General features: G+C 38.3%; 1 protein-coding gene across 4 annotated transcripts in view; it reads right to left on the minus strand.

Moving 5' to 3' along the window:
* Nucleotides 1-4,457: 4,457 nt before the first annotated feature.
* Nucleotides 4,458-27,312, minus strand: part of STRN3 (striatin 3) — a 44,988-nt gene continuing 22,133 nt past the window's right edge. The window contains exons 7-18 of one of the 4 annotated variants that reach the window (XM_035110062.3): nt 25,820-25,961; nt 19,882-19,992; nt 14,969-15,109; nt 12,373-12,506; nt 11,459-11,634; nt 11,310-11,357; nt 10,300-10,421; nt 9,404-9,571; nt 8,755-8,895; nt 7,120-7,227; nt 6,227-6,313; nt 4,458-6,130 (exon numbers count right to left, since the gene is read on the minus strand). In XM_035110062.3, the coding sequence (XP_034965953.1) occupies nt 5,961-6,130; nt 6,227-6,313; nt 7,120-7,227; nt 8,755-8,895; nt 9,404-9,571; nt 10,300-10,421; nt 11,310-11,357; nt 11,459-11,634; nt 12,373-12,506; nt 14,969-15,109; nt 19,882-19,992; nt 25,820-25,961 (1,548 nt within the window). In that variant the 3' untranslated portion in view covers nt 4,458-5,960. The remainder of the gene's footprint in view (nt 6,131-6,226; nt 6,314-7,119; nt 7,228-8,754; nt 8,896-9,403; nt 9,572-10,299; nt 10,422-11,309; nt 11,358-11,458; nt 11,635-12,372; nt 12,507-14,968; nt 15,110-19,881; nt 19,993-25,819; nt 25,962-27,312) is intronic. The other 3 variants (XM_035110071.3, XM_088671561.1, XM_035110079.3) reach the window with 3 other exon arrangements.

The following is a 27,312-nucleotide window of genomic DNA, read 5'->3' on the forward strand; positions in this document are numbered from 1 at the left end:
GGTGGGTGGTGGAATCATGTGCTGGGTCTGAATAGTTCAGGTGATGAGGCGAGAGCAGGCATGAGGCTTGCTTCTAAAACTGAACTCCTTTGTTAGGAGGGCCACCTTTATATTATTTCAAATGAAATATCTGCCACTTACACCTTATACAGTCATACCTCGGTTTAAGTACGCCTCAGTTTGAGTATTTTCAGTTTAAGTACTCCGCGGACCAGTCTGGAACGGATTAATCCACTTTCCATTACTTTCAATGGGAAAGTTCGCTTCAGGTAAAGTACGCTTCAGTTTAAGTACTCCATGGACCGTCTGGAACGGATTAATCCACTTTCCATTACTTACAATGGGAACGTTCGCTTCAGGTTAAGTACGGACTTCCGGAACCAATTGTGTTTGTAAACCGAGGTACCACTGTATGTTGAAGCCACCTACTTTCCTACTGCTAACGTCTCGTTTTTAAATATTCCCTTATTCATCAATTACCGCAGTAGACAAGGGCTGCCTTTGGCTATAGGACAAATGTACCAGAAGTCTTCCAACTTAAAAGCCAAACAAATATATTGGGTGAAATCCAGCATCTGGATTCCCCACCTGCACAATGGGGCTTCTTCTTCCTTTCCTCCTGTAAAGTCCCCTAACTGCTTGGGTACATGGAAGGCTGCAGGAGAGGATGCCCCATTGTGTGAGAAGTACATCCAAACAGCATTGGCTGCCCCCATTAATTTTGTTGAAACTTATTTATGGCATCAGATAGGTTTATTAGTGAGTTAGAGCTTAAATACGTGAATATTTGCTGTAAGGGTTACTTTAAAGAGGGATAAATTTCCTTGCATTCATTCTCTTCCTTTTTGGAAGCCAATAGCCAGTTGCTATTATCTTCTCCCCAGTTAATATTCACTCTACAGAGGACTTTATCCAAAGTCTTCATCTGGTCAGGAACTCACTGCTACATGTAGACACCTGACAGTCTGCCTTCAGCTCTTCTGGAGGACTGCTGCTGGAGTCTTCCTCTTGCTACAGACCAACTCAGCTTTGTCTCAGCCCTGGTGTCTTCACTTCATCCTTAGACAGCCACTGCCTGTTGCCACTAGGACATTTCAGCTCTTATTTCCAGGGGTCAGCAAACTTTTTCAGCAGGGGGCCGGTCCATTGTCCCTCAAACCTTGTGGGGGGCCGGACTATATTAAAAAAATATGAACAAATTCCTATGCCCCAGAAATAACCCAGAGATTCATTTTAAATAAAAGGGTACGTTCTACTAATGTAAAAACATGCTGATTGCCGGTTTGTGGGCCGGATTTAGAAGGCGATTGGGCCGCATCCGGCCCCCGTGCCTTAGTTTTGGGGACCTCTGCTCTAGCTGGTTCTTCAGTCCCTAACTCCAGACTCTCACAGTGTTAGGTCTGCCTTTTGATTCTCTTCAGCCAGAACCCTTTAACCAATGAAAAGTTAGGCTCTTGACAAACCAATGAGTTGAAAGAGAATGTCCACTTTAGGACCTATGACAGTATAACTTTTTTATTCCATGTTTGTATATAAAAGCAAATCTCTAATGTACACTGACACAACAGAAAACCTCACATGGTACAGTCACCTATTTAGTAACTTTATCTACATTTTTCTTGGCAGACTGCCACCTATATATTGTATATTATTACCTAAATGAGACCTGGAAGATGAAACCTGCCAACCTCTCTGTCCTCATTTAGTTAACTATTCACAAACGGAGCAGCTTCCACATATTAATACTATGCACGTGTAACTTTTACTGTTTCTTCTGCAAGTCTGTAAAAGCTCAGCCTGTGGCATTTGAGGCAGAATTCATCTTCCAAACCATTTCAGCTTTTTAAAAGCAAGTTTCCATAGTTGTGAAGATATACTTTGAAATCTCAGAAGGCAGAGGAGGTGCTGAATAGGATTTCCTAGTGTTTGGCAGTGCTCCGTGTATGTCATCCTCGTTCCCCGCGTTTAGCAAAACCAAATATAAACCAAAAAAGAAATAGTGCACACTGGTTCAATTTGCACAGCTCAGAGACTTTAGCTCTTCTTAGAACAGAATCTATTTCATTTGTACTTATTAGTACAAATCACACACAACCCAGCCAACCATTTTATTGGATTCCACAAAGGAGAAACCCAAGGAAGGAAATGACACTCTTAAAAAGCATTTTAGCAGTTGAGGAAAGTTCCAAGCCTCTAAACGGTTTGTGAGAACAGAAGGTACAGTATCAAACTTTATTTTGGTCACAGACCAACATAAGATAAAACATACAAATAAACTGAACACCCAAGACTTAAAACAGGTAAGAGATAAAAAGTAGTAATTAAAATGTGATTTTATCGTACATTCTTAAAAAGACAGAAACAAGGACAAACGGTTAAGAGTGACTGAGGGAGTGTGAAGGTGGTCTTGCATTTGGGGCCTAGTTTGTTGCGCAAACCACCCTTTGACAAATATCCACCATGGCAGCGCAAAATCTAGCAACTGAGTATGTAACGCCTGGGATTTCATCTTGAAGTAGCAGGGAGGTATAAAGTTGTTCTGCGCAACCTGGGAATTTTTGTAGTATAGGCAAGATGAACCTGGCTTGTGTATCTGTATAGCATTGGCAGTGAGAACAGAAGCATTGGACTATGGAGCTTCAACTAAAACTAAGCTGGAAATGCTTTATGAACAGTTTGCCTATGTTCAGTTTAGTAAAACATTCATTATGTCTGAGGATTGGGGAGAATCTATGGGAAAGTCATACCAGTGCTCCTTGGCTCTATTTCCTCCACTGAAACCTTAGCTGCTGCCGAGCCATAAGACCAACATTAAAGAGGCCACGGCTGTCCACAGAAATAATTCAGGGGTGGGAAGGTCTATAGTGTGTAACTACAGATTGTTCAACTTGACTATTTGCAGTTTTTATACAACTGAGCCCCGCACATCATTATGTGGTACTGAAGCAACAAGAAACTATGTTGGGCTGTGCCTGTTGGTGATTTTCTGTAATGTATGGAATCATGCATTTCAGAACTAACTTATAACAAATACTAGGACTATACATATATAAACCTAATATGTGTATGCATTTGTGTGTCTTCAACAGGAAGGATAGTGGTATCCACGTTCCCCATTTTTAATACAATTTCAAAGAAAAGCAGTTTGTTTGGCAATGTTTATTAAAGAGTCACATTTCATTTAAGCCTTAGAATGCAGCACTCTGGAAAAGCTGCCAGGAACATTGTTTGACTTAAGAAAAGGCAATTATGAAACTAATTCCAATATAATTAATTCCAATATAATAAAATAAAAACCACTCTTGCCTATTAGTTAATGCTTTAAATTGGTGGAAAAAACCAAGAGTGCAAATCAGCAGAAGAGTTTTTAAAAACCTCTACACACAGACACATTTTGAAACCACACTTTGAGCTCTAGGGTCAAAGGTGGGATTTCCTTTTTTATTTACAGTGTAACTTTAATGCATCAGGATTGCAAACAATGGTGCTGCTTTTTCTCCAATCTGGTTATATGCAATATATGCTTACATTACTTTGTCAAGGGTACATTGCCATCTCGCTTTGCTCCAGTTCAATATGAGAAATACATTCTCTCTGCTAATCTAATTGTAAAACATGGAAACACGAGATACCATCCATTATAAGAGCATTTTCCATGTCCTAATGATGTGCTCAGCAACGAATTCAAGAAACATGCTGGCACCCATTCTTAGTTTGTATTGTGCTGATTTTCTCTTTAAAGAATGGGTACATTTGTAGAAACAATTTATGGAAGAAAGACATGTAACAAGATGAAATGAATGGCACACAAAGGTTCTATGAACTGCTTTGTCATGAACAGTTAAAGAAACAATCATTTTATGATTATGATTTTTGGGGCGGAATAGGCATGGAAAAACCACTCAAAATCTGTGTTTTAAGAATCTAGTCTGTCATGAAATGGCAAGTTTTACACTCAAAAGTGTGCTACTTAGTATCATCTACCTTTTAGAGTAAAGGCACAATGATTTCATTAATTGTAGATTATAAATAATAAACACAAGATTCCTTTAAGATTGTAAAATCAAATATCTAAAACTGTAATCCTAGTTGTCTGCCTCAGTGAACTCAGTGGGGCTTACTTCTGAGCAGGAATGTGCAGAATTGAACTAAGTGGCTTTCAAATTTGACTCTAATGTCATTGCTTGACAATATTCTCATTTTAAAAATACAAGCTGCCTTGCCATTGTGTTTCCCATTTTTAAAATACAAATCCCTATTTGTTCTTGAAACTGGTTCTTATAAGAGAGTGGCACAGTTGAAACTGTTGATAAATATTACAAGTCTTTAAAGCAATGCAGTTTATTAAAATGTGCAAAGCAGTAGTTTTGTTAAAATTTAAACCTTCCTTTCCTAATTACTTGGAGAATAAAATGACACTTAAAACTTTGCAACACAAAATATAACCAACAGTAACATACAGGTACACCATTTAGTATTTATTATATGCATTTTATATACATTATTTTTTTAAACAGCTGTACTTTTGCTATGTTGTACAATCTTAAAAATTTGCTGATTCATAGTTTGTAAAACAGAAAACTTACAAAACTCATCAAAACTTGCAAACTGATCAGAAAGATTTTTGTGGAAGACTAGAAAAAATACTTTATTGTCTTAATCATGCAGTTACACAAACAAAATCTTTTTGTTACACCATAAACTGAAGCACATCTGAAAAAAACAAATCAAAGCAGAGAATAACTATTCCAAACACAGCCAATTTCTGACTCTTGATTCAACTACTTTTGCATTCTATTTGAACTGCAAATAAAAACATTTTCACTCCAAAAGTTCTGAAATGACTTTCTGGAATCAACTTTACTCCAGACACTTAACTGGAAAAAGTCTGTCTAACTTTTAAAACTATTACATGTCCCATTTTTAATCTATTTTAGACTGTTTGAAGAGTGCCATAATAGATATACAGGGCCCCTTGATACGCTACATAAAAAGAATATAAAGACCAACAAAAATGAAATAAATAATAGGCCATTAGCCAGATGGGTAATCCTTGATAAATAATCTCGTAAATACAGTTAAGATGTACAAAATATCACATAGTGATAGGATGCCAAGATTAATTTTAAAAGTTCATTGGGAGGGCTGGGGGTACTTAGTTCCTTTGTGTTTCGCTTACACAATTCTTTACAGTCCTTTAGGAAGCCAGTTATGCAATGATGATGAATTAGCATCCTGATGAAAGGACTTAGTTGAGCTTCATTAGATAACAAAGGAAACGGTATTGTTACAGGGCAGCGGGCCAGCAAGATCTCTGTGGTTTCGGGTTCCTATAATGCAGAAAAAACATCATCCATACAATCTTGAGCACTGTTGTGACAGGCTAAATATATAAAAGACATATAAAAACTAGAATTTTATCCAAATATTTTGTGCAACTAATGCTAAATATTTTAAGTTAATTCCTTTTTCTTTAAAGCAAAATAAAAGTTTAAAAGGGGAATCTGTGGCATTTGACTGATAACAGAAGATACTAAGAGATGCAAAGAAAGCTACTCTTGGAGCTCCCTCCCTCCCAACAAGAGCACCACATTCCTAACCCTAAGGCAGCACACAGAGTCCAAAATAAAAGTCTTTAATAAGATCCGACTCCACGTTCGTTTAAAGACACACCTAAATAACAGACAAACGCTCAGTCCATATCCAGTCAAGGCTACAAATACTGGTTTGCTTTTTTTTTTCCTTTCAAAAATACAGTAATTACAGTTAAATGAATCAGCCCAGCGTTATTCACGAGATCGTGATTTGACCAATTTAAATCTGCCCCCAAACACACAGTCTCTGCTGAGGCTGGTCACATGTAGTGTCTCATCAGTAACCGTTTGAGTGATGGCAGTGACGCATTGCCTCTTTCCGTCCAGGCAAACCTGCTACATAAGATGCAGGTTTGCTTTGTTATGTCACACAAATACTTTGGCAAGGGCATCGGCTCCTGCACTGGCAATATATGCTTTTGACGGATGAAAAGCTACGTCGTAAATGGATTCATCCAGCTTTTTCCTATGGGCTGTTATTTCTTGCACACATGTTTTGCTGTCCAAATTCCACAATCTAATAGAGCAGTCATGACCTGAATGAAGAGAAAAACAAGAGTCAGGATTTCGGACATAGCTAAATCACAATACAACAAGATCCGCTAGCAATACAGGAGACGTTGCCGACTTACTTCCAGACATCAAGTAGATTCCATTAGGGTCCACAGCTAAGCTTGTGACAGCGTCCAAGTGAGCAACCATAGAATGGATCATTTTACCTAACAGCAATTAAAGAACATGTGACGGTTACCAAGGATTCAACCTTAAGAAACAAAGATACTACACTGTTGGATCAGAACAGGTTTCCATCCAGCTCAGCATTCTGTTTCCATGGTGGCCTGCTAGGTGCTTCAAGGAAAGTCACAGAAAGGCATAAACATTTGCCCTTAAATCAGTAACAATTTTAAAACGATTATGTTAAAGGGATAGCATATGACTTTTAGAGTATTCATTATTATAGTAATTTTGTTTCTGATTGCCAATTCTTTATGAATGCCACTTGAAGGCAAGTTGACACACTCAATTGAAAAGGTTAAACAGCTATTAACAGATTTGCAAAAAGCAAGAAAAAACATAGGAAACACCAAGCCAATAACGTATTGAAAATAATTCCCAGTCACTGAAGCTGCACAAAGTACAGAATCCAGGAGGGCTAGAAAAGAATAATGGAGACAGGGATATGCTTCCTAATTTGGGGCAACAGACTGATCCCATCTGCAGCTCCTATTTCCTGATGCCAATTCTAGCTCCAGATATTTCACCACTACAGCAGTGAAAGATAAAATACTTTTAACTTCAAGCTTAAAGGAATGAAACATAGGCTTGCCATCCCCCCTCTCCCTGCTGTAAATAAACTGCACCTCAGCCACTGTATTGAGCTGCTGTGATCACAAAATTCCAATGGAGGATGTCCCAGACTAAAGGGGGGATGATTGACAGAGAGGAGAACCTACAGAACAAGCAGGAGCATATGAAAAATATCAGAGGATGTTGACGAAAAGGAAGGGCATTTTTATTTCCTTACCCGTTTTATTGTCAAAAAACTTGATGTGTCTATCTTCGTGAGCTGTTATTGTTACAGGGAGTGTTGGATGACTTACTACCCTGTTAATGTGATTGTTTGATTGTAAACCTGAGAACACAATAGAGATGACAATCAGAGGAGGAAGAAATCACACTGAATTCAGTTAACATGTTTGGTGCATATATATATAAATCCACAAGTTAGCCCTGTCACTCTAGCTTCTTAAGGGAGTTTGCATGTATGCCAAAGGATGGTTTCAAAGACAAACTGGCTCCAATTCAGGAAAAGTGGGGGCTGGGTTGTTGCTATGAGAACAAGCAGCAACAAGCCTCAAGTCCTCATGTTCCCCTCCTTTGCACACAATCGGAAGAGACTGGACTCTTCTGTTTGTAGCAAGACAAAAGATGCCAAATGATGGTTTGACAAGAAACTAGAAGTGGAAGCTTTTCATCTCTCCCCCCCCCCCCAACCCCAGAAAGAAATGGGAGGAAAGAAAACTTGACCCAGAGGACATACCAGGATTTATCCTTACATATAAAGAGTGCAATCTAAACTCCTATGCACTGTCAGTGGAGTTTTGTAGTTGAGCCGCTGCCACCACATCTGCAGTTCAGTCACTTATGGCGGCTGCCGAAGCAAAAGGTGGGAGGGCAGGACGATTGAACCTGATCTCTGCAGAAGCTTCAGGCTGGAGCAGCGGTCAAGCTTCAAGTCAAACAATAATGGCTCAGTCCCCCTCTCTGAGAATTCTCCATTTCTGCTAAACTCCACTGGCGTTGGAACCCCTCTCTATGTACAGCAGAAGACCAGGGAGATGAGTAGAGGGATGCCTCTGCTCAATCTAAACCATCTCCACCCACACAGACCAGTGTATAGGATGGTTTGTATAGGGTTGTTTTGCAATTGAGCTACTATTACTCTGACACAGAACTTCTAATAAACCATGCTTGCCAATGATTGCTTTAATCAAAGTGATTATGGTCCTAGTTTTGGGGCGCTCGTGTACTATTTTAGCAAAGATTTCTGGGGTATGGGCAATGGAGGAAAAGTGGATGAGCAGATGTGTAACACTGGCACTTGTACTACTTGAAACGAACATTTTAAGAAGCAGCTTTCATTAGGCATCTCCTAACTTGAAGAGGTCTGGGTGAACATGTCAGCAAAAAGACATCAAGGACTTTTTATCTGGCAAGTGAAATGTGGTTTTTTTTTAAAAAAAAATCTTGTTTGTCCTCACCATTCTTCTTTGAAGCAGTTCATCCTAATTCTTCCATTTTACACATGGGGACTTGATGGTGGTAACTTTCAAGACCTCCCAGTAAGTTCACACAATTGAGGCAGGATTTAAAATGAAGTTTCCCAGAACCAAATTCAACACAAGAGGAACTTAAAAATATTCCTGTTTACCAGGCATTTGATGACAGAAATATACTTTTCCTGGCAACTGTGAAATTATTAGTTGTGAGGGTATATGACTGTTCATACTTTTTCAGAAGTTCTGAGATGCTTTCACATGTTTTGAATATGTTTTTTTAATTGCATTGTTTTACCACACAGTCACCCTGGGCTCCTTTGAAAGGAAGGGATGGGTAGAAATTTAACAAGTAATACAAGTAAAGAACCTCTTTTGCTTACCAGAATCAGTCTGTGATGAAAGCATTACCAGTGCCTGGGATGTTTCCAAATCATAGATGACGGTGTTGCCAGTGCTAAATGATGTCACCATATGAGCAGGATCACAACCTATAAAGTCAACTGATGTGGGTATTCCATACTCTGGAGCCGAAAGGAAAGAAAGAACAATGAATCTGTTAAGAGAAATACTTCTACATCCAATTTAAGTCTCTAAGATAATTAATTTACTCAAAGATAAATATAATAATTAAAAGTCAATGTACTGATCTTCTTTTTTTAAAAAAAACTTCATACAACAAGCTATCTTTATTTTAAAGCAATTTATGTTGCTTCCAAGTATAACTGCCATCCAAAATAAAATGGCTTAGATTCAGGAATCATATTGTGATTTTATTGGTTTATTTGTTGCTAGCCAGCCAGAGGAATCTAAAATACAATGAAAGAAATTGTTTAAAACAGACAAAAACCAAAAGGACTTGGAGCTAAAAGGAAACACAGGTGTCTAGACTATCATTACCCGCTGTTATGAACTTTGATTTGCTTCTAGAAATACTGTTTCTTGGCTGGTGTATGTGGGTGTGTGTGTTTACAAAAATATTTTCTTTTCAACTTAAACTTTTGTTAACAGATAGAAAACCTCAGAGCTCACCTCTATTTCCATTGTAAGTGCAAATGCATGGCACCTTTTCTGGTGGATTCCATAATCTAATACTGCCATCTGCTGAGCAAGATAGTAAGTGATTCTTTATACCGCTATAAGCAAGACCCCAGACCGCATCCGTGTGAGCAATTAATGTGCCAGCTAGAACGTTTGGCTCTTCAGGAGAAAAAAAAGAAAGAAAAAAATTTAGTTAGTCAATCTTTTGAGCATTTCTAACCAGCACCCCAAAAATATATGGGTTCTTATAATGTAAATCTGTATGGATAATCTATCAACTTGTTGTGAGATTCCAAATTATATAGTCATAATAACCGATCTTATTTCTTGTCTCCACAGATGGCTTCAGGAAGCAGCATTGGATGAGTGCTACTCGGGTCCTACCTAGGCTTTTGAGCTATGGGATGCCACAGGGCACCAAATTGTATCCAATGCTATTTAACATCGACATGAAGCCAATGGGAGTGGTCACTGGAGCAAAGTGTCATCATACCAAACTCTATTTCTCACTAACATCTGATTGGGAACAGCTGAGAAGGCCCTGGACTGGTGTCTGAATACAATGGTGGGCTAGATGAGGGCTAAAAAAGAAGAGTCAGACTCCTGGCAAGACTGAGACTCTGTGGGTGAGCAGTTAAGTTCCCACATCAAGGAAGTTGGTAAGCTGCCTGCCTAGATGGGATCCAGCACTGCCAATGCAGGCAGAGGTGTCCTTCGTGGCTAGGAGTGCCTTTCACCAATTTTAATTGATTAGATAACTATAGCTGTTCCCGGAACAGGATAGCTTGACCACAGTTGTCCATGCATTGGTAACCTCACAGTTGGATCACTGCAGCAACAACCTAAGTGGATTAAACTACATCATGACATATTTCAATAATGCTTACCATATGTATCATAAGGATCCACATTTGGGCTAGGCATGTTCCACCATTGTATAGTTGCATCTATTCCACCACTAAAACACTGCTCTCCATTGGAACTAACTGCCAATGATAATACAGGTCCACTGTTTTAAAACACAAAAGCAGTACATTAAATTCCAAAGTCAATTTTGCTTTATTGTTTTAAATATAAGATTGGGTAGAACATCAAAATTACGTAAATATCAAAGATTGGGTAGAATATCAAAATTACGCTTTTAAACATACCTACTTGCTGGTAACCTTACAATTTTGTTAAACAGTACAAAAGCTAAGAATCAGCATTGAAATATGAAAGATTTGAGAGGAAAAATCCTATTAGTAGTACAATTGGAACTATTAACAGAATAGATACTAAGGACACATAAGGCACTCATTTAGGAAAACAGAAACTCAACTAAATTAAGAACTTAGGAACAGCTAAGAACTTAAAGTAAGTATGGTTAGTAATTTAACAAACTCATTTGAGAAGTTACAGCTATGAGAAGAGCAAGTTACCAGCATACACAAAAAGCTGCTTCCACTCTTACTATACAACATCTCCTTATTTAGTCCCATCACATAACATAAACAATACTCCATTTATCAGAAACAAGGGAACAAACACATCTTACATTATCTTGTCACCTCAACTTTTCTTTTAACACTTCATAACCATAACCAGTAGTGAACAGCATGGTGCGATGGCATCACTCAACAGATCTCTGGTTGGTTGTATCACTGCTACTTACTGGGAGACGGGGGCGGGGCTAAGGTGGCTGTCAGCACAAGCACCTTGGCAAAGTCAATCTGGTGCTCTTGTTGGTGCATCTGCCCCAAACCAAACTTGCCCCCCCCCTATCTCCCAGGAAGCAGCAGTGACCCAACCAGCACCTCGCCCCAGACAAACCCTGAGTGCTAAGCATAGTTTGTTCTAGGTGTACCGGCAGTGGTCTATCTGTGGAATGTATATATGAGAACATGGAGATACTTACATATGGGCTCTAAATGTGTAGATAGGTTCCACATCTAAAGAGGCACTCCTGTAAGAAAGGTGTCAGAAATAAAGAGGTCAGCATAATTGATCTCCCCCAATGTGAAACTTCCAGCAATTTCTCTCGACAGTATCTAAATGTATACTTGCTTTTTGGCAGGAACTGTCTTTTGCAAGTTCCAAAGTTTTAGGGTATGGTCCTCAGAGGCCGTAACCAGCACAGGCTCTACAGGATGAAAAGCTAATGCCCGCACTCCATCGAAGTGGCTGCGTAGCGTATACTTAGGATTCCATGTTTTCCGAAAGGCATCTTTGTTGGCTGGCAGCTAAAGAGAGAATGCATATTGTTAACATCTAAGTAAGAGAGGCACGTGGCTAAAAGCTTGTCTGCTGTGGACTCTTCATTGCCACATGTATCACAGAACACAAATTGAAGCATAAGTTCAAGAAATGTTATCAAGAAATCTCTTCTGCTAGGATTGCACTGCAATGCTGTGGAATGACCTTCAGTACCAACTCTTGCATTTTTATAAGGATACCGATAACATTTTTTTTCATTTTGAAAGCAGGTTTTTTAAAAAATCTGCTGCTTGTATAGAAAATGTTGAGGATTCATGACAGCCTCCTGAAGTTTTAGTAAACACAAGCTACCCGAGAGGATTTCTGATGGTTAAAGAAGACAAGCTTCCATATCCCTTCTTAATTCTCCTCCCCTAATTCCTATCTTTATTACAACACAATACATCATACCTGAGTCATCTTTCTTTCATATCATCTCACTCTATGCATGTGTCTCGCTAACTTTTTAAGGATTCTGATTATAAAAACCTTTTCGGGATGCACTTGAAACAATGTAAATATCACAAAGATATTATAGCTAAATGCCAACTACAGTAAGTTTCTTGTTGATTTTACAAGAATCTCATCTGGTGTGTGTCATTAATACATTTTATTGTGGAGATTATGAAATAATATGCATGGTGCATAGCTGTAGACCTACATTATGTGGAACATTCTAAGAATGTACTACTGTTAGATCTATTTTAAAATAAAGTTGTACTTACATCATAACTGTAATCTGCATCATTAGCTACAGTCAAGTCTGCAAGGTCCCCAAGGCCCAGAACACTTAACAAAACGTCATCTGAACCCATAATAAATGACTTGCCCCCTCCAGATGGAAACGTAATTGGCTCAGCTACAAGAGACAAAAAATATTTATTAAGATCTGAAGATAAAGAATTGGTAAGATTTTAATAAGAACGAAGAATTAAAGCTCAACAATTCCCCAAAAGAAGGATATTTTGTATTGGCACATTTACATTTATATGTTAAATTTCTTCAATAAAACATAGTATCTACTAATAAATCCCTTCTTACATATTTGTAGTCACTAACATCTGTAACTATAATAATGCTGTAATTTTTTGTTTCCCTTTCCACACATTGATTCCCCTTTTGATTAATTTTACTGATCTGTGTTTTTTTATTACTAATGACCATGAATAAGCAAGAGATAAATATCGCATCAGAACTGTTTCAGTTTCGTTTAATATTCACTTACCTTTTCAAACATGCCATTATGCACTGTTGTTCAAAATGAAATTTGTGCCTTTCCCCCTCAAATAACCTTTCACTGAAAATATAAAATAGCTGCAATTCTGTAAACAATGTAATCCCTGTGAGTAAGTCCCACTGAACTCAATGGACTTACTTCTTCAGAAGGCATGTACAGAATTACCAAACTACTGCCTCATGGAATATATATTTTTTAAATCATGTTTAGTTTTGTTTAGTTTTAATAGGGCAAATGTACAGTGTTTGTACTTGATTATTAAGAGATTTTCATCTTCATCTTAAGAGGCATTTACTCATTTAACCCTAGGGTGAAATTCAGTAGAAGTGAAATGGCTTTAAATCCAACACATGCTATATTAAGAGAAGGGGATAAGAATTTTCTCCAGTTGTTCCTTCCTACTTCAGCCTCCTGCACCCCCCAAAAAAATCTGTTCCAGAGGGTTGGGGGACCCTCAAGAATAGCATGGAAGGTGGCCGTGGGGGCTGAAAGGGAAAGGGAAAATCAGAGACAATCACTCCCCAAGCAAAAGCCGTTTTCAAGTGGAACAGCATTCCACCAGATTTCCTCACTAATTCCTACTTTATTTTTCAATAGTTTACTCAAAATCAGTGAAGTGGCTCTTTTAAATGTATTTACAATTTCAGAAAATTGTTTTCTTTTAAGAGAATTTAAGCTGCTTTTGGACCAGCATAACATTCCATGTCACATTTTCAATTTTAGTTTTCTTTGTATCTTTACTTTCAAAAGCAGACATCACCAGGCTACCTATCCTACAGACTTTTCTCTACTTCCAAATCTGAAGGAATCAGTCTTCAAAGCATACACAATTGTTATTTAGACCAAGCGATTTAATAATTAATTATTTTTAGAATGAATACATTGACTTTCTACAATATTAGGAAGTCTCTTGCATTTCCTAAATTTTGTCAAGTTTGTATTTTCCTGGTACTGAAGTTCTAGCAGAAGTAAATGAACAAAATAACCAGGAGAATCAGACACATGCAGTATACAGTAAAAAGAAAACAAGACTTTAAAAATCTACTGTTGCTGTTAATAGACTATACAACTAGCAGTGGGAAAGGAAGGCAAAGCTCAAAACAACATGCTATTTTCCACATTATGCAGCTTGCCAAAAGAATAAAATTCCAACATAAAATGCAGGAATGCTGCACTCTAGTGAGAGAATGAAGTCACTCATCCAGTCCATCTATGTATATAAACTGATCCATCCAGCTGCACTACATTAAAATGACTACCTCCTTCCAATGGTTTATTTCCTAATTTCTTTTATTTTTTTAAAGGATCAGGCTGGCGAGTTGCTTCCAGGTAGTTCTGTGCATCTTTAGAGAGAACTGATTCCCATGGTGTATCATTTGCACAAGACTGCGCATGGTACTTTTGCTGTCAATACTAAAGAGTCCAGGACAACTAACAGTAACAGTGCATAAGCACAAACGTTGTTCAAACACCACATACTAAGGGTTCTGCATGGCCAACACAGAATATCAAGGAAAACCTCATTTTTTATATTTAAGATAGAACTGTCCTTAAGATAGGATTTCCTTTGTTTCAGGGAATATTTTAGGAGCAAATCTGGGACTAATGTTGAAATTTTGAAAACATCACCACACATACTTTGATTACCAATGCTAAAATGCTGAGGCAACAGCATTTTATTTCAGATGGTGAGCAAAGCACAAATAAATTCCACTCAACACTGGTGGAATATGTTTGGATGAGGACAGTTTTTTTAAAAAAAAAAAATATTCTCAACAAAGTAGAATTAATAAAACTTCAGAGAAGGGTATCATTTACCAATTTACCTTATTGTTGCTTAATATTTGCTACTCACCACTGTTATATTATTAAGCTTTATAATCAAGTAAACATACAAAATCTGGGTATTGATTTCTGTTATACAAGACAAAAAAGCTAAAGGACTGAAGTGGCATTCTTTGGCAAAGCCATGTTGCCCAGCAACAATGGCATCTAAATGTTAGTCCTGGTTTGGAGGGGCTATACAAGTGTGGTTTTAAAAGAAAACCTCCTAAAAATAAAATAAGTAGGTGAATTTGTTGTACCTTCCTCTGCTCTTGCACCTTCATGATCAGTCATTCTAGAAGAGGGTGACCTAGATTGATTAATGACTCCTGAAGGGATGTGGGGTAGCTCATCATCGCCCAGATCAGCTATCATGTCGTGCAGTTTAGTCCTGTTGACCCCTGTAAATTAATGTCAGCAGCAAAGGTTCATTTGATTGCCACCGCTTGACCTGACAGCCATTTACATGCCCAGTTTGCTAATCAATATTACTGTTTGAATGTAATCTCGTTATAAGACACATGATGGAGTATATTTATAGATACATGATGTTGTGTTGGAAAATGAATAAAGATCTCTTTTTTTAAAAAAAAAAGGGATTCCAACTTGTTCTTTGTGTAATTGCTATTTGCTGTGCTTAAGATAAAAGAGAAGCTTGAATGTTTGAATTCCCTAAGAATGTAATCCTTGAACAAATGCATATTAATTATATATATATTGACAAAAAAAATCCAGTATTTATATTAAAAGCTAGCATCACCAAGAAAGCACAAACTTTGCTTACCAAAAGAAGGGACAAAAGTACAGGTGAATAGGTGGCTGGGAGGCAACAAACTGTTAACTTTCCCCTTTTGTGTTTTTAAATAAGTAATTGGGCAATTAAAAAATATTCATCTATCACAGTTGTAATAAATTTTAGTAGTATAAAATAATTCTTGTATCTGGAAGGTTGACTTCAAATTTAATACTCTGGCCTATAAAGTGCTTTAAACTAAAATGAATGCAGAATATCCAAATAAACTTTCATAAATAATAAAGCATAATCATAGATTGAAAGTCAGAGAGATAGGAGGTGGAGTCTCCTCAGTCTGTTTTTGGCCAACAGAACTACCAGCTCTTCTTCTTAGCCAAATAACCACAATTCCTTCATTACAGGAGCCCAGATGACCTTTCCCAATACATTCTAAAATTACTCTTTTCACTTCAAGATCCCTACTGATCCAAGTTTTACCACTAAATAAAACACAATGTCCTTATATTACAAAAGATGGAGTTATTCTACACAAAGCAAAATAAAAGACTATGCCATTTTTTACTGACACTCAAAAAGTGCTATATATGTACATACTCGAGTTGCCAACACCCCTTCCATTCCCCGCACATTAACTCACTACATTCCCCTTCCCACTCCATGCAACTGCTAAGTTGCTTTTCACCTTCCCAACCCCATTTCTGATGACACTACTACTCACTTCTATTTTGTGGTCCCTCTTTGCACTAGTTTTCACTTTTACCCCGTGTCCATGCCTCCTCCCACTGGCAGTATGTTTAAATGACAAAAGACAAACCAGCTTTTAGTTACTAGACCAAAATTATGAACAGCCCTTTCATTTAGAAAGAACATGGGTCACCCTCACCAAGCTTTTAATGGTTTTATCTAATATTGAAACTTTTATCATCTTTGCACTTTTCTGAAACTATACAAGATATGGTTTTTCCACTTCTATACTGAGAAAAAATGATGGACAGCACAAACTTGGAAGGACACAGTTGCTCTTGTGACAAGGAGTTGAGAGACACCTGCAAGCATATCTGAACAGTGAGATGAACCAGAGGAGAGCTGCAGACTATGAACTCTAAAGTGCTAATCATTTTAAAACCAGGACCTTGAGTAATCATAAGCCTGTGTTGTAAATAGAACACACAGCCTAGTCTTATGGCAGTTGCCAACTGTCTCAAGAAAAAGAATGCAAGAATGCTGGCAAACCAGGGAAAGGAACTTTACAGAGTAGGTAGAATCAGGGGGTGGTCAATCATACCCTAAATGCTAGTTTCTAATTACAGGTAGGTAGCCCTGTTGGTCTGACACAGTCGGGGAAATATATATATATATATATAATCCTTCCAGTAGCACCTTAGAGACCAACTAAGTTTGTCATTGGTATGAGCTTTCGTGTGCATGCACACTTCTTCAGATAAGTTCAGATAAGCTAGTTTCTAAGGATTTGAAGTGGGTCTCACTTTGCCCAGTAATTCTGTCTGAACAAAGAGATGATATGGGATATGGGTAGAAACAGAGATTATTGTGTTCCATGACAGCAACTCTATAGTTGCTATGATTCTTAAATGAGACCTGAAGCCCTGTGTTATGAAGTGGTGTAATCTTTACTTGGGAAATGTGGTACATCTGAATGTTCTCTGAATTCCAGGAGTGTACTGTAAACAACACTAGCAAGAATAGGGGTGTGAATGAACATATTTTACAAGTCAGGTTACCCAATTGGTGAAACCCAAGAGCAAACCCTGTACTTGTCACATTTAAATCAATATAAAACTGACATATCATCATGCTATCTTCTACCTATTAACATTTTCAGAGGCAGTCACTGGAAGTTCCAACTATTTGTTATGTAGAGATCAAATCAAAATGTGAAGAACCATTTTTGTATTACTGTTCTAGTACAGTTGCATTCTTTGTGGTATTGGCTGCCTTGGTTCTGTTGGGAAAAGGAAGGATATGCATTTTTATATAAAGACATTTTTCTTTAATAAATCAGATGCATCCTATTGATTTTTTTTTCTGTTGAAAAGCTTGAAGTTATTTTAGTAGCAGCATCACCTGGGAATATTACAAGCAGAGGACACTGATTCCCTAGCACCAATGAAAACAGCTGTGCCCGAAATATCCAGCTGTTCTGAACCTCTCTACATTTTTTGGCTTTCTGCGGATTTGCAACATGTACACCATTTCATTAATGTTTGTGAGGAAATAAGACACCTTACTGCAAAAACGGTTCATTAGTCCAACATTTTATCCTATATACTTTAAATATATATGCTGCAAAATAGTTTGACGTGGAAGCGGAGTCTGTCTCCAAACATATATTGCAGCTCCGTAATAACTTTACAACAGACGTCTCTGTATTGGTCAGCACAGGATGGAGTTATATAATGGGCATGGGGCATTTCCTGAGGAGGCAAGAAAGACCCATTCAGAATAAAGTATTTAGTATTGGATTAAGCATATAATGCAGAGAACATGCAACACTTTTTTTAAAAATGAAAAAAAAATGCATGCACAAATCTATTTATAGTGTTAAATGTTTGCATACAAAGCCAATCTAGCACCAATATTTTGCCAAAAAAGTACAAAAGATATGTTTTGATAACAGCATTCCTATGCATGCATTTGTAGAAGAAAATCTCACTGATGGGTTTAACTTCTGAGTACACAATTACCGGTATGACTGGGCTACAATATCAAATCTACAGACTGATGGTTATATCTAATGTGTGAGCAAAAGAGATATTTGCTTTCACCTTTCTCTCTCCACCTCCCCCCCCCCCCTACAGACCTCCGTGCAACCTCAAAAATCTGTTTCAGAAGGTTGGTGAGCATTCTGTAGCAGATTTGGGGGCAAGGGGCGAGGAAGACAGTTCACACAGTGTTGGATTTGCCCCCTGTATATATTTTACATTTCTGCTTCTTCTGCCTTAAGTCTATCCTGACCAACATTTCCTCACAAACATTATCTGGCTGGGCAGCATTTCTCAAACCCTGGCTTAAAAACCCTGGCTATGTTCCAAGTGCTCCAAACTATTGCTGCAGAATATGAATGAACAGAAATCTTGGAAACTGATGTGTTTAAGAATCTGTGGACTGGTGAAGTACTGTAATCCAACACTGCCAGAATGAGAACTAGAATAGGTCATCTCAAACTAGTTGGCAAGAAGATAGCAGTTGATGTGGCTAGAAGCTCCGATCTGCTCCTTGCCTTTCTGCAGCTTCTATGGTTATCACAGCAGGTTTGGTGATTACAGTGCTAAATAATTGCTCCTGGGAGGGAAGCATCTATGCTGCAGGATCCTTTCCCCGTTTCAAGTTCTTATTGTGTATTCCACCACTGCCCAGTTTGAGAATCACTGAGATTCTCAGATTAAAAAACACATGACTGCTGCAGACTCTTGTCATCCTTTCCCCGTTTCAAGTTCTTATTGTGTATTCCACCACTGCCCAGTTTGAGAATCACTGAGATTCTCAGATTAAAAAACACATGACTGCTGCAGACTCTTGTCATCCCAGTAGTGTCTGAGGGAAGAAGAAGATGCTGAACTTATCAGTCTCACACTCAACATGGTGAAAATTAAGCTACAACATTAGCTGCCAGGGCTACTCAAACAGACTTGCTTGATCATCAATAGGAACAGCTCCTTCTGCACTGACAACTATCCTTTTCCCAGAGTTCTCCATGAACAGCAGAGAAAGGATAAAACTCTTACTTCTGGGTGGCTTTTGCAGAAGCAGCACGAGACTCTTCGTGCTGTTGGCAAAGCCACAGGCAAAGCTCAGCCCCTTCTTCAGGTTCCCTTTTGCTACTTTCATTCTTCAAAGTCAGCACAAACTGGTAGAAAAGATAATGTCCCTCCAAGCCCTCTGCAAGCACAAGGATTTGCGGGACGGTTTGATTCCCACTTCACTTCATGTGATATTTTAGCAGTAGCAGTGTGAAGTGCAATGAGATATGGCTCCTCCCAAGTCCTAGTACTAGTCCTTAATTAGTAAGCCAAGCCAAAATCTGCAGACTGTTGTTAGAAATACTTTTCACAGACAGAAAGCTCTCTTGTTTCCTCAAAGTCCTTAAAAAAACAACTCTACTAACTTTGGCAAACAGACAAAGGAAGACACAATACTATTAATTTGTATCAGGTTTCAAGTTCTCATTATCTTTCCAAATTGTTCCTAAGCAATGCTTAAGCAACTGGTCCACCTCCTGCTCCCCTCACCAGGTTAGCATATTTAAATTTCATTTGAGATGGTTCTGATTTGCATATTTATCTGTTGGAAAGTTAAAGTTGGTTGCCCCCCAAATAGCAAAGTGTTAAAATGGAGCAGTAAAAACAGAACACATTTTTTTTAAAAAAAAACCTGTCAAAATTCAGAATCTGCACTTACTCTTTACCCCTTTCTTCCCCTTTCGTTCCTTCTTGTACTGTTCCTTCAGTTTACTTATTAGTCCCTGGTCTACATCCCAAACCTCAGCAGTTGGGGACAGGTCATCTTTGTCTACATGCAGCATATTATTGAAACAAAAATAATCAGCAGTTGGCAATGCAAGCTGTCTGTGAGTGTTATAGGTTAATCATCAATACAAAATGTTATTCAGTTACATTTCAGTATTATAAAGGTGCAGTTTGTTACTATTTTGCAAAGTGCTTCCCTTTTGGTAAAAATAAATATTCCTCACACATTATAATTTGTTAACAGTAAAGAAGAAAAACTTCTTTGCATTCACTGATATGAAAAAAATTAAAGGATTAATGCTAATGTATGAAATTACTGCATCTTTAGTAAGACAATATTAACAAATTATTCAGCCAGACTTAAATAAGCAAATCAATATTTTCCATGCAATACAACTCATGAATGTGCAACTGAATTAAGTGTCAGCACCATTTTGTTCATGAAAACTACCATGCATTTCTCCTCCGGTCTTGCTCTACATGCAATAAGATCTAGTAGTGCTAAAAGACATCTAAATCATCATAAAGGGAAAGTTTTCTTCTGTTTCAAGTTATTAAAAACATTAACGAAATTCATAGTTTCCTTTTTCCTTTTTCTAATTAAAAAAGTACACCAGTTCAATGTATGCTGCAACTCAACCAGTCATGACAAATTCTGGAAAAAAATAAAGTGATGGAAGAATAGGCTTGTCTACTTTTATAATTTAAGTAATGAACATTCAAGCATTTATACCCAGATTATAAAACACATTGCATAGAACTTCCACTGAAGACACTGAGTCTGTATGAAATAAGTTTGGGTATGGTGTTATCTTAAAAGAATTAGCATAGGCACACTTAGTTCAGAAAGCATGTAAGGAAAGAGAGCTCACTTCCATTCTACAGCAAGGTCGCAGATAGGTATGTTCTGAGCATATGAAATATAAATAGTTTAACGTACCAGTAAATCATGATCCAAGGTGGATTTTTGTAACATTAATGCTTGTGCTCTACTTACTTGGAACTAATCCCTATTGAACTCAACAGTACTTACTTCCAGGAGCAGTCAGTGAGGAGTGGTGGCACCACACAGCTGGTCTCCTCGAAGAGGCAAGTGAAGTCAATGCAAAGTGGGCAGATCAGTGGAGTTTAGAGGCACTGCAGCCCTACTGCAACCACACAGCTCCAAGCTCTCTGCTGCTGGAAAGCCAGGTGTGCAGCTGTGGCTCCTCCTCACTGCCTTACTCCTGCTCCTTGCTAAGTATATAAAGGATTAGGTTGCAACTTAGAAGTTCCCAGCCAGCATTCCTATTAATATTGTGTAGGCAAGCAAGCCTAAGTACCTCATTTCTTTCCTACACAATGAAGTACTTTTTTGTTTTATTCAGTCTCTATTCCTGTTTTCAAGATAGTTCACACTTCAAGGATAATACACATTATAAGTTTAAGAGTAGGTGTGCACTTCCTTCTCCGACTATCTTACTGTGGGAAGAAGCTGACTAGGGAACTAGGAGATTCTGCAAGATAGAACCTGGCTGGGTTCAAACAAACAAAAAAGAGCCACTACCCACTATCATTTGGCGCTATATCCAGCTACTTATGAAGGAGCAGATAGCTGGTGATGTAAAATTAGAGGGGTCCACATCAAAACAAGAAGTGTGATCTGAATAGTCTCAAAAGTTTTAACCAAATGTTATGATAATATTTCTGCTTCAAGTGAGTAAGTTATTTAGGATCAGAACATCAATTTAAATGCTATATTTAATAACAGGTGTTCAGAGGGACACTTTAATGTTGCTTCCTCTTAACTAGAAATCGACCATTAAATTAAATTAAATTATGATGATCCCCACCTGACTGTAGGAATGATGTTTACACACTGGGCTTAACCATGGCTCACTGAAGGAAGACTGCATTTTTATAGTTGCCTGAGCATGGGATAAAATCTCATTAAAAGAGCACAAAAGCTGCCACTAGAAACACCTAAGGAATGGATTCCCAATAAGCAATTCCAATTGGTGGCAAACATACGGTACTATTCAAGTATCTGCTGAATAAAGTCTATTACAACAACCAATACCTGTTGGCAGACAAGGAAGCAAGCATGGACTGAGATCACATGCTAACTGAATGAAATGAATCATTTTGCAATATACAAGACTTTTCTTGCTGCCACAGGATTATTTGGGAAAGGTGCTAGGACTTCACCAAGACAGCAATGTGAAAGGCACAGGGTGGATGCTGAAACAAATTTATTCACTTTTCTCTCCCCTTTGTTCCTTACACTGAGTAGGTAAGTAAACATAAAGGTAAAGGACCCCTGGATGGTTAAGTCCTGTTAAATTTGACTATGGGGTGCAGTGCTCATCTCCTTTCAGGCAGAGAGAGCCAGCATTTGTTTGCAGACAGCTTTCCGGGTCATGTGGCCAGCATGACTAAACCGTTTCTGGTGCTGAGTACACTGAGTACTACCAATGGAATGGGAAAGCGTCACAGCTCAGTGGCAGAACATCTGCGTCACATGCAGAGGGTCACAGATTCAGTCCCCAGCACCTGCCGCACAGGCTGTAAAATACTTCCTGCCTGAAACCCCAAAGAGCTGCTGACATTAATTATAGACAAAATTGTGCTAGATGGATTGTTGGTCTGACAGATTCCTATGCTTTTATACTAATAACGATACAATTCTAGTTAACTGATCAAATTTATCTGATTTGTAAAGCCTACGTTCTAGTGATGAAGAAGCAGCTCTACTTAATTCAACGAGTTCTTCCCACCCGGCATGAATTAGGAAAGAGTCAATTTCATTAGATTTTGCTCAATTTTTTAAAAAATAAAGGATTACCGGTAACTCCCTATGTGCGGATTTATGTGGGCATCAAGAAAACAATCTGAAGTGGCAACACATTCAATGGCTTTGATCTTAAGATGCTCTTAAATAAAGGGTCTGGCAGTAGGAGACCTTCGTTCCCCGCAGTTTCCAAAAAAGCCTCTCCTGAGAATCAGAGAACTCTCCTGAACTACGTGAGATATGGTAGAGGGGTGTGGGATTCAACAGAGACTCCCCACAGGAGAAAGGGAGAACAGATTCCCCCTGCAGCTCCCAGCAACACCTTTTCAGGGGATTGAATGGGGAAGGAGAAATGTGTGAAAATCAACTATCCATTTTCTTTATTACAAATTCTGTTTGTCATGAAGGTCACTTCTTGGGAAGATAAAGAGAGCCAGCCACCGCTGGGCAAATGCCTCCAATAAAGCTAGATAGGAAACTCTTCATGTAATTTGCATGTGCTGCTCCTCCTCTCTTGCAGGAGACTTTCATTTCATTTCATTCACCTCACTTTCATTTTTTGTCCCAACCTTGAAAGATGCTTTAGAAAACTACTGAATATGATCTTTACAACAAGAATAAGTGGTTTGGAGGATCCAGGCACTATAAAAAACTCTAAACCAGGGCCAATCCTTGTTCCCTCCAAACAAGTATCCAAACAGAGTCCAAAGAATAACAACAGATGGGGAGGCATGCAGTGGGAGGTAAAGCCAAGTCTCAAGGGGAAAAAAACTTTTTTAAAGAAGGAGCTGGAAAAATAAAGGAGCTAAAAACAGAGGAGCTGTGAAAAATAGGGGGGATGTAGTTTAAATTTGTTATGGATAGGCAAGATGAGAAAAATCAACTTCTGTCCTGAGTCGGATAGGAAACTAAACTGAACCCTAGAAGAGATGAGGAGTACAAGCAAATTACTTGAAGAGCTTCCTGTCTAGGCCAGCTGGAAACATTAACCCAGTTGTGACTAGCTCCTTTCATCCACCAGGAGAATTTCACTGAGCACAAGTATGGTTCCCCACCCGGGGGGTGGGAGACAGACAATACTAGGAGAAAAGGTAGATTGCTGCCCAAGTGGTACTTGAACCCTCATTATCAAAAATAAATAAATAAATAAATCACAATATATGTGCCGAAACAGGCACAAGTAACAGATGTGGCAGAAACCCCACTTAAAAGAAAAATCAGCAAACCCAACAGGAAATTTTATCTTTGTGTTTCAAATGGCATTGCTAATATTTGGAGCCAAGCTTCACCTTCCATACACGGAAAGGGCTCCTTATGCTCATAGATTGCTTTTGATACAATGGGGGAAAGCTGCTTACCTGCCTGACTCTGCTGATTTCCCCCAACCTCTGCAGCCCCCAGTGCCACCTTCCTACACAGCTCTGGAGGGTCCCCCAAGCCTCTGGAGCAGTGTCAGAAGTGGCACAAAGAGCTGCAGACAAAGCAGAGAACCTCCCACCTGCTGACAGGAGCACCCCTTGCACCAAACTCTGTTGACTGCAGGAAGGGCATGGCTGGGACTGCTGAGCTTTTCAGTGTCTGTCTCCTCTGCTGCCCACACATAGATGTATGTAAACCTGCAGCTTAGCTGGAGGATTGGGCATAAGGCTTCCCATTCTGAGGTTCTCAGCCAAGGGCCAGAGGTCAACGTGAAAACCATTACACAGCTGGGAAGAGTGAGTGCTCATTAAGACAGTATTGCTCAAAAATGGGAACAGTTGCCTATCAGTGTGATAGGAAAATCTAAAAGATACAGGAATCTGGACAATGATCGTGAAGATATGGCATTATGAAATATCAAGCAGACTGAACTGGATCACTACTTTTTGCCACCTAAATAAGTATGGCTCTGCAGTTTACAATCCCAGTGGGATGCTCCCGCCAGCATGAAGTCTGGAGTCAGCCAAGCATCTTGGCATAAGACTTGTTCCATGACTTTTAGACAAACATCTAAACAGTGGCCTAACTTTTTATATAAATGGTGGATCAAATTAGTGTTTGATCTTTCTATCTCAGCATTCTGAACTCTTGATTGAAGCGCTACAGCTCAATACAAATATTAATACCGCTAGTTCAAAAAGAGAAGTTTTATGTTATAAAGCCAAGTTTGCCACACAAATCCAGATAAATTAATCAATGTACAGAAACATTTTAGCATGCTCATAACTCAATTTCTAGGACAGTAGAAAGTGGGGAAAGACCCTTACATTTAACATCCTGGGTGTTTTGAGCAGCACAAGCCTACATTGTTAACAGATTAAAAAGACGTTCAGCTCTACACTTCCAAATAAGTGTAGAACAGACTGCAAACACTTTTGTAGCCTTTTGTTATATGTGGAGTTCTCTGAATTGGGGCAAGTGAATTGAATTCAGGAAATAAATTTTACTATTTGCAAATTAGGGAATAAAAGCACATAAATAAGTGCTGTCTTTGCAACAAATAGCTTACTTTAAATTACACAATGCATCTACAGTGTTCTCACTTATGATACATTGTTTGTAACCACAGGCACCTTGATCCTACTGATTTCAATGGAACTTCCATGTAAGCATGTCTTTTTACTATTTATATTATTACATTATTTTAAAATTCATTATATATTCTGGGAAAAGATAACCAATTTAGAATACTAAGCTGCCGGTCTTGTCAACAGTAAATGCACCATCTGCTTCAAGTATTAGTTTATCTTAAACAAATAAAATAGTGATGTAGATTCTTAAAACAAAAAACAAATCACTTATTTAAAAAACCACCCAAATGATTGGAAAATTTATTATCTGCTTAAGCAAGGAAAGAATGGAAGCTATAGGATAACTTAGGCTAAAATTCTAAGAAATAAGAGCACACAAGGAAATGGAATACAAGCAGAAACAGAGGTCAAACTTAAATCTGAATAGATTTAGACTTTTGTAATTAAAGAGTATGAAATCTACCATTCATTCTTTTTTCTTTCCTTTTCTATACCATCTGAATACCACAAATAATTCAGTTTTTGGTTTTGATGCATATGTGCGCACACAGTTAATTAGTTTTATGTGATTGTTTCTTTACATTTCTTACCCCATTCTGTCCCATCTCCTGAACTCCTTGCCTCTCCGGCTCCCTCTCCATCTTCTGCAGTTACCAAGAAATCAAACTCTTTCAAGGCTTCTTCTGTGTCTGGATCATCTGTTAGGTCAGCCGCTAGCCCTTCATTTCCAATCTAAAGTAGATTGTGACATAATCAGTTTTAGGGACAATATGCCTTGAGAAACTATGTTTTTTAGGTTCTCCCCCAAGACTGCCATTTGGTGTACTTCTGAATACAAGTTTCATTTTGTCTAAAATAAAGTACAATGCATCAAATGCACTTTATCCATTATGTGTGTTTGTAGAAAGGTTTTGTTTGTTTGTTTGTGTTATGTATTTTGGGTTGTGAACCACTATGTGAAGGTCAGATGATGGGCAATATACAAATAAAATAATAAATATGGAAGATTAAATTGTGCTGTTACTCTACAGCTATGTATATGAAGTTAAAATCTGCAAAGAATTGTTTCAGTGCCAATAAGGAGACACACTATCTGAAAACACAGGTTTGTGATTGTAGTAGAGAACCCTTTTTACTATTGATGCCTCCATATTATTAACCCCTCACTCAATTTTTTCTTCATTTAATCAGTTTTTGATTCCCTACCAGTGGATTGGACAGTGCTGCAAATGTGCATGAGCATGGGGAACCAGACACTCTCCTCTCCCCACTTAGAAGGCGTTCATAAGCTACTGTTTTTACTTTCCTTTAACTGCTGTGTTGTCTGGTGCAACAAACTGTGATGAAGGCTAATTTCAAGCAAGACAACTTCAAATCTCTGTTTTAAATCTGGCTTGTTGAAGCTCACCATAACTAGTGTAAATCAGAGTTGCTAGACTGGGCAAAACAGGAAACCACGTAAAAGCAGATGCATAAGCTTTCAAACTTCTCCTGTCAGCCACATGAGGGGAGGGCAAGGCACACTCCACTTCCATAGTCTAAGAATGGCGTTAGCACTTCTTTCTGCTAAGGTGGCTGATGCGGTCAAATGTACTGAGAATTTGGCATTGTAAGAGGTGGTGATGTCTAAATATTGGAAGTTCTTAGTTTGATCTATGGCATTTCCCTTCGTATTCCAATTGTGTTTCCAATTAAAATTGGAACTTTTCTGCCACTGGAAAACACAGATGGGTGTGCAAACATGCAAACATGTGATTAAGGAATTAACATAGATGTTAAATAAAAATGGAGCCAGTAAACATCCTTGTCTGACCCCTTTTTGAACTGGAATTCCATTGGAAAGTCTGCCATCCTGTGCAAGTCTTAATTTCTGGAAGATTATCTCTAACCAAACCAAAGCGTACAATACGCCTATAACAATCCCTGCAGATGTATGGGAAGAGCACTATAGTGCGTTGCTTAGGGATCACGAGCACCCTGCGTCGTTTGCTATCTTTTTGGATAACTCTCCATTGTGGCCCCCAATTTCTGAGTCTGAAGTCTCTTCTCTAATATTACAAATGAAATCTGGTAAAGCTCCAGG

This window comes from Zootoca vivipara, chromosome 1 (assembly GCF_965207765.1).
Source record: "Zootoca vivipara chromosome 1, rZooViv2.hap1.1, whole genome shotgun sequence".
NCBI classification, from domain to species: domain Eukaryota; kingdom Metazoa; phylum Chordata; class Lepidosauria; order Squamata; family Lacertidae; genus Zootoca; species Zootoca vivipara.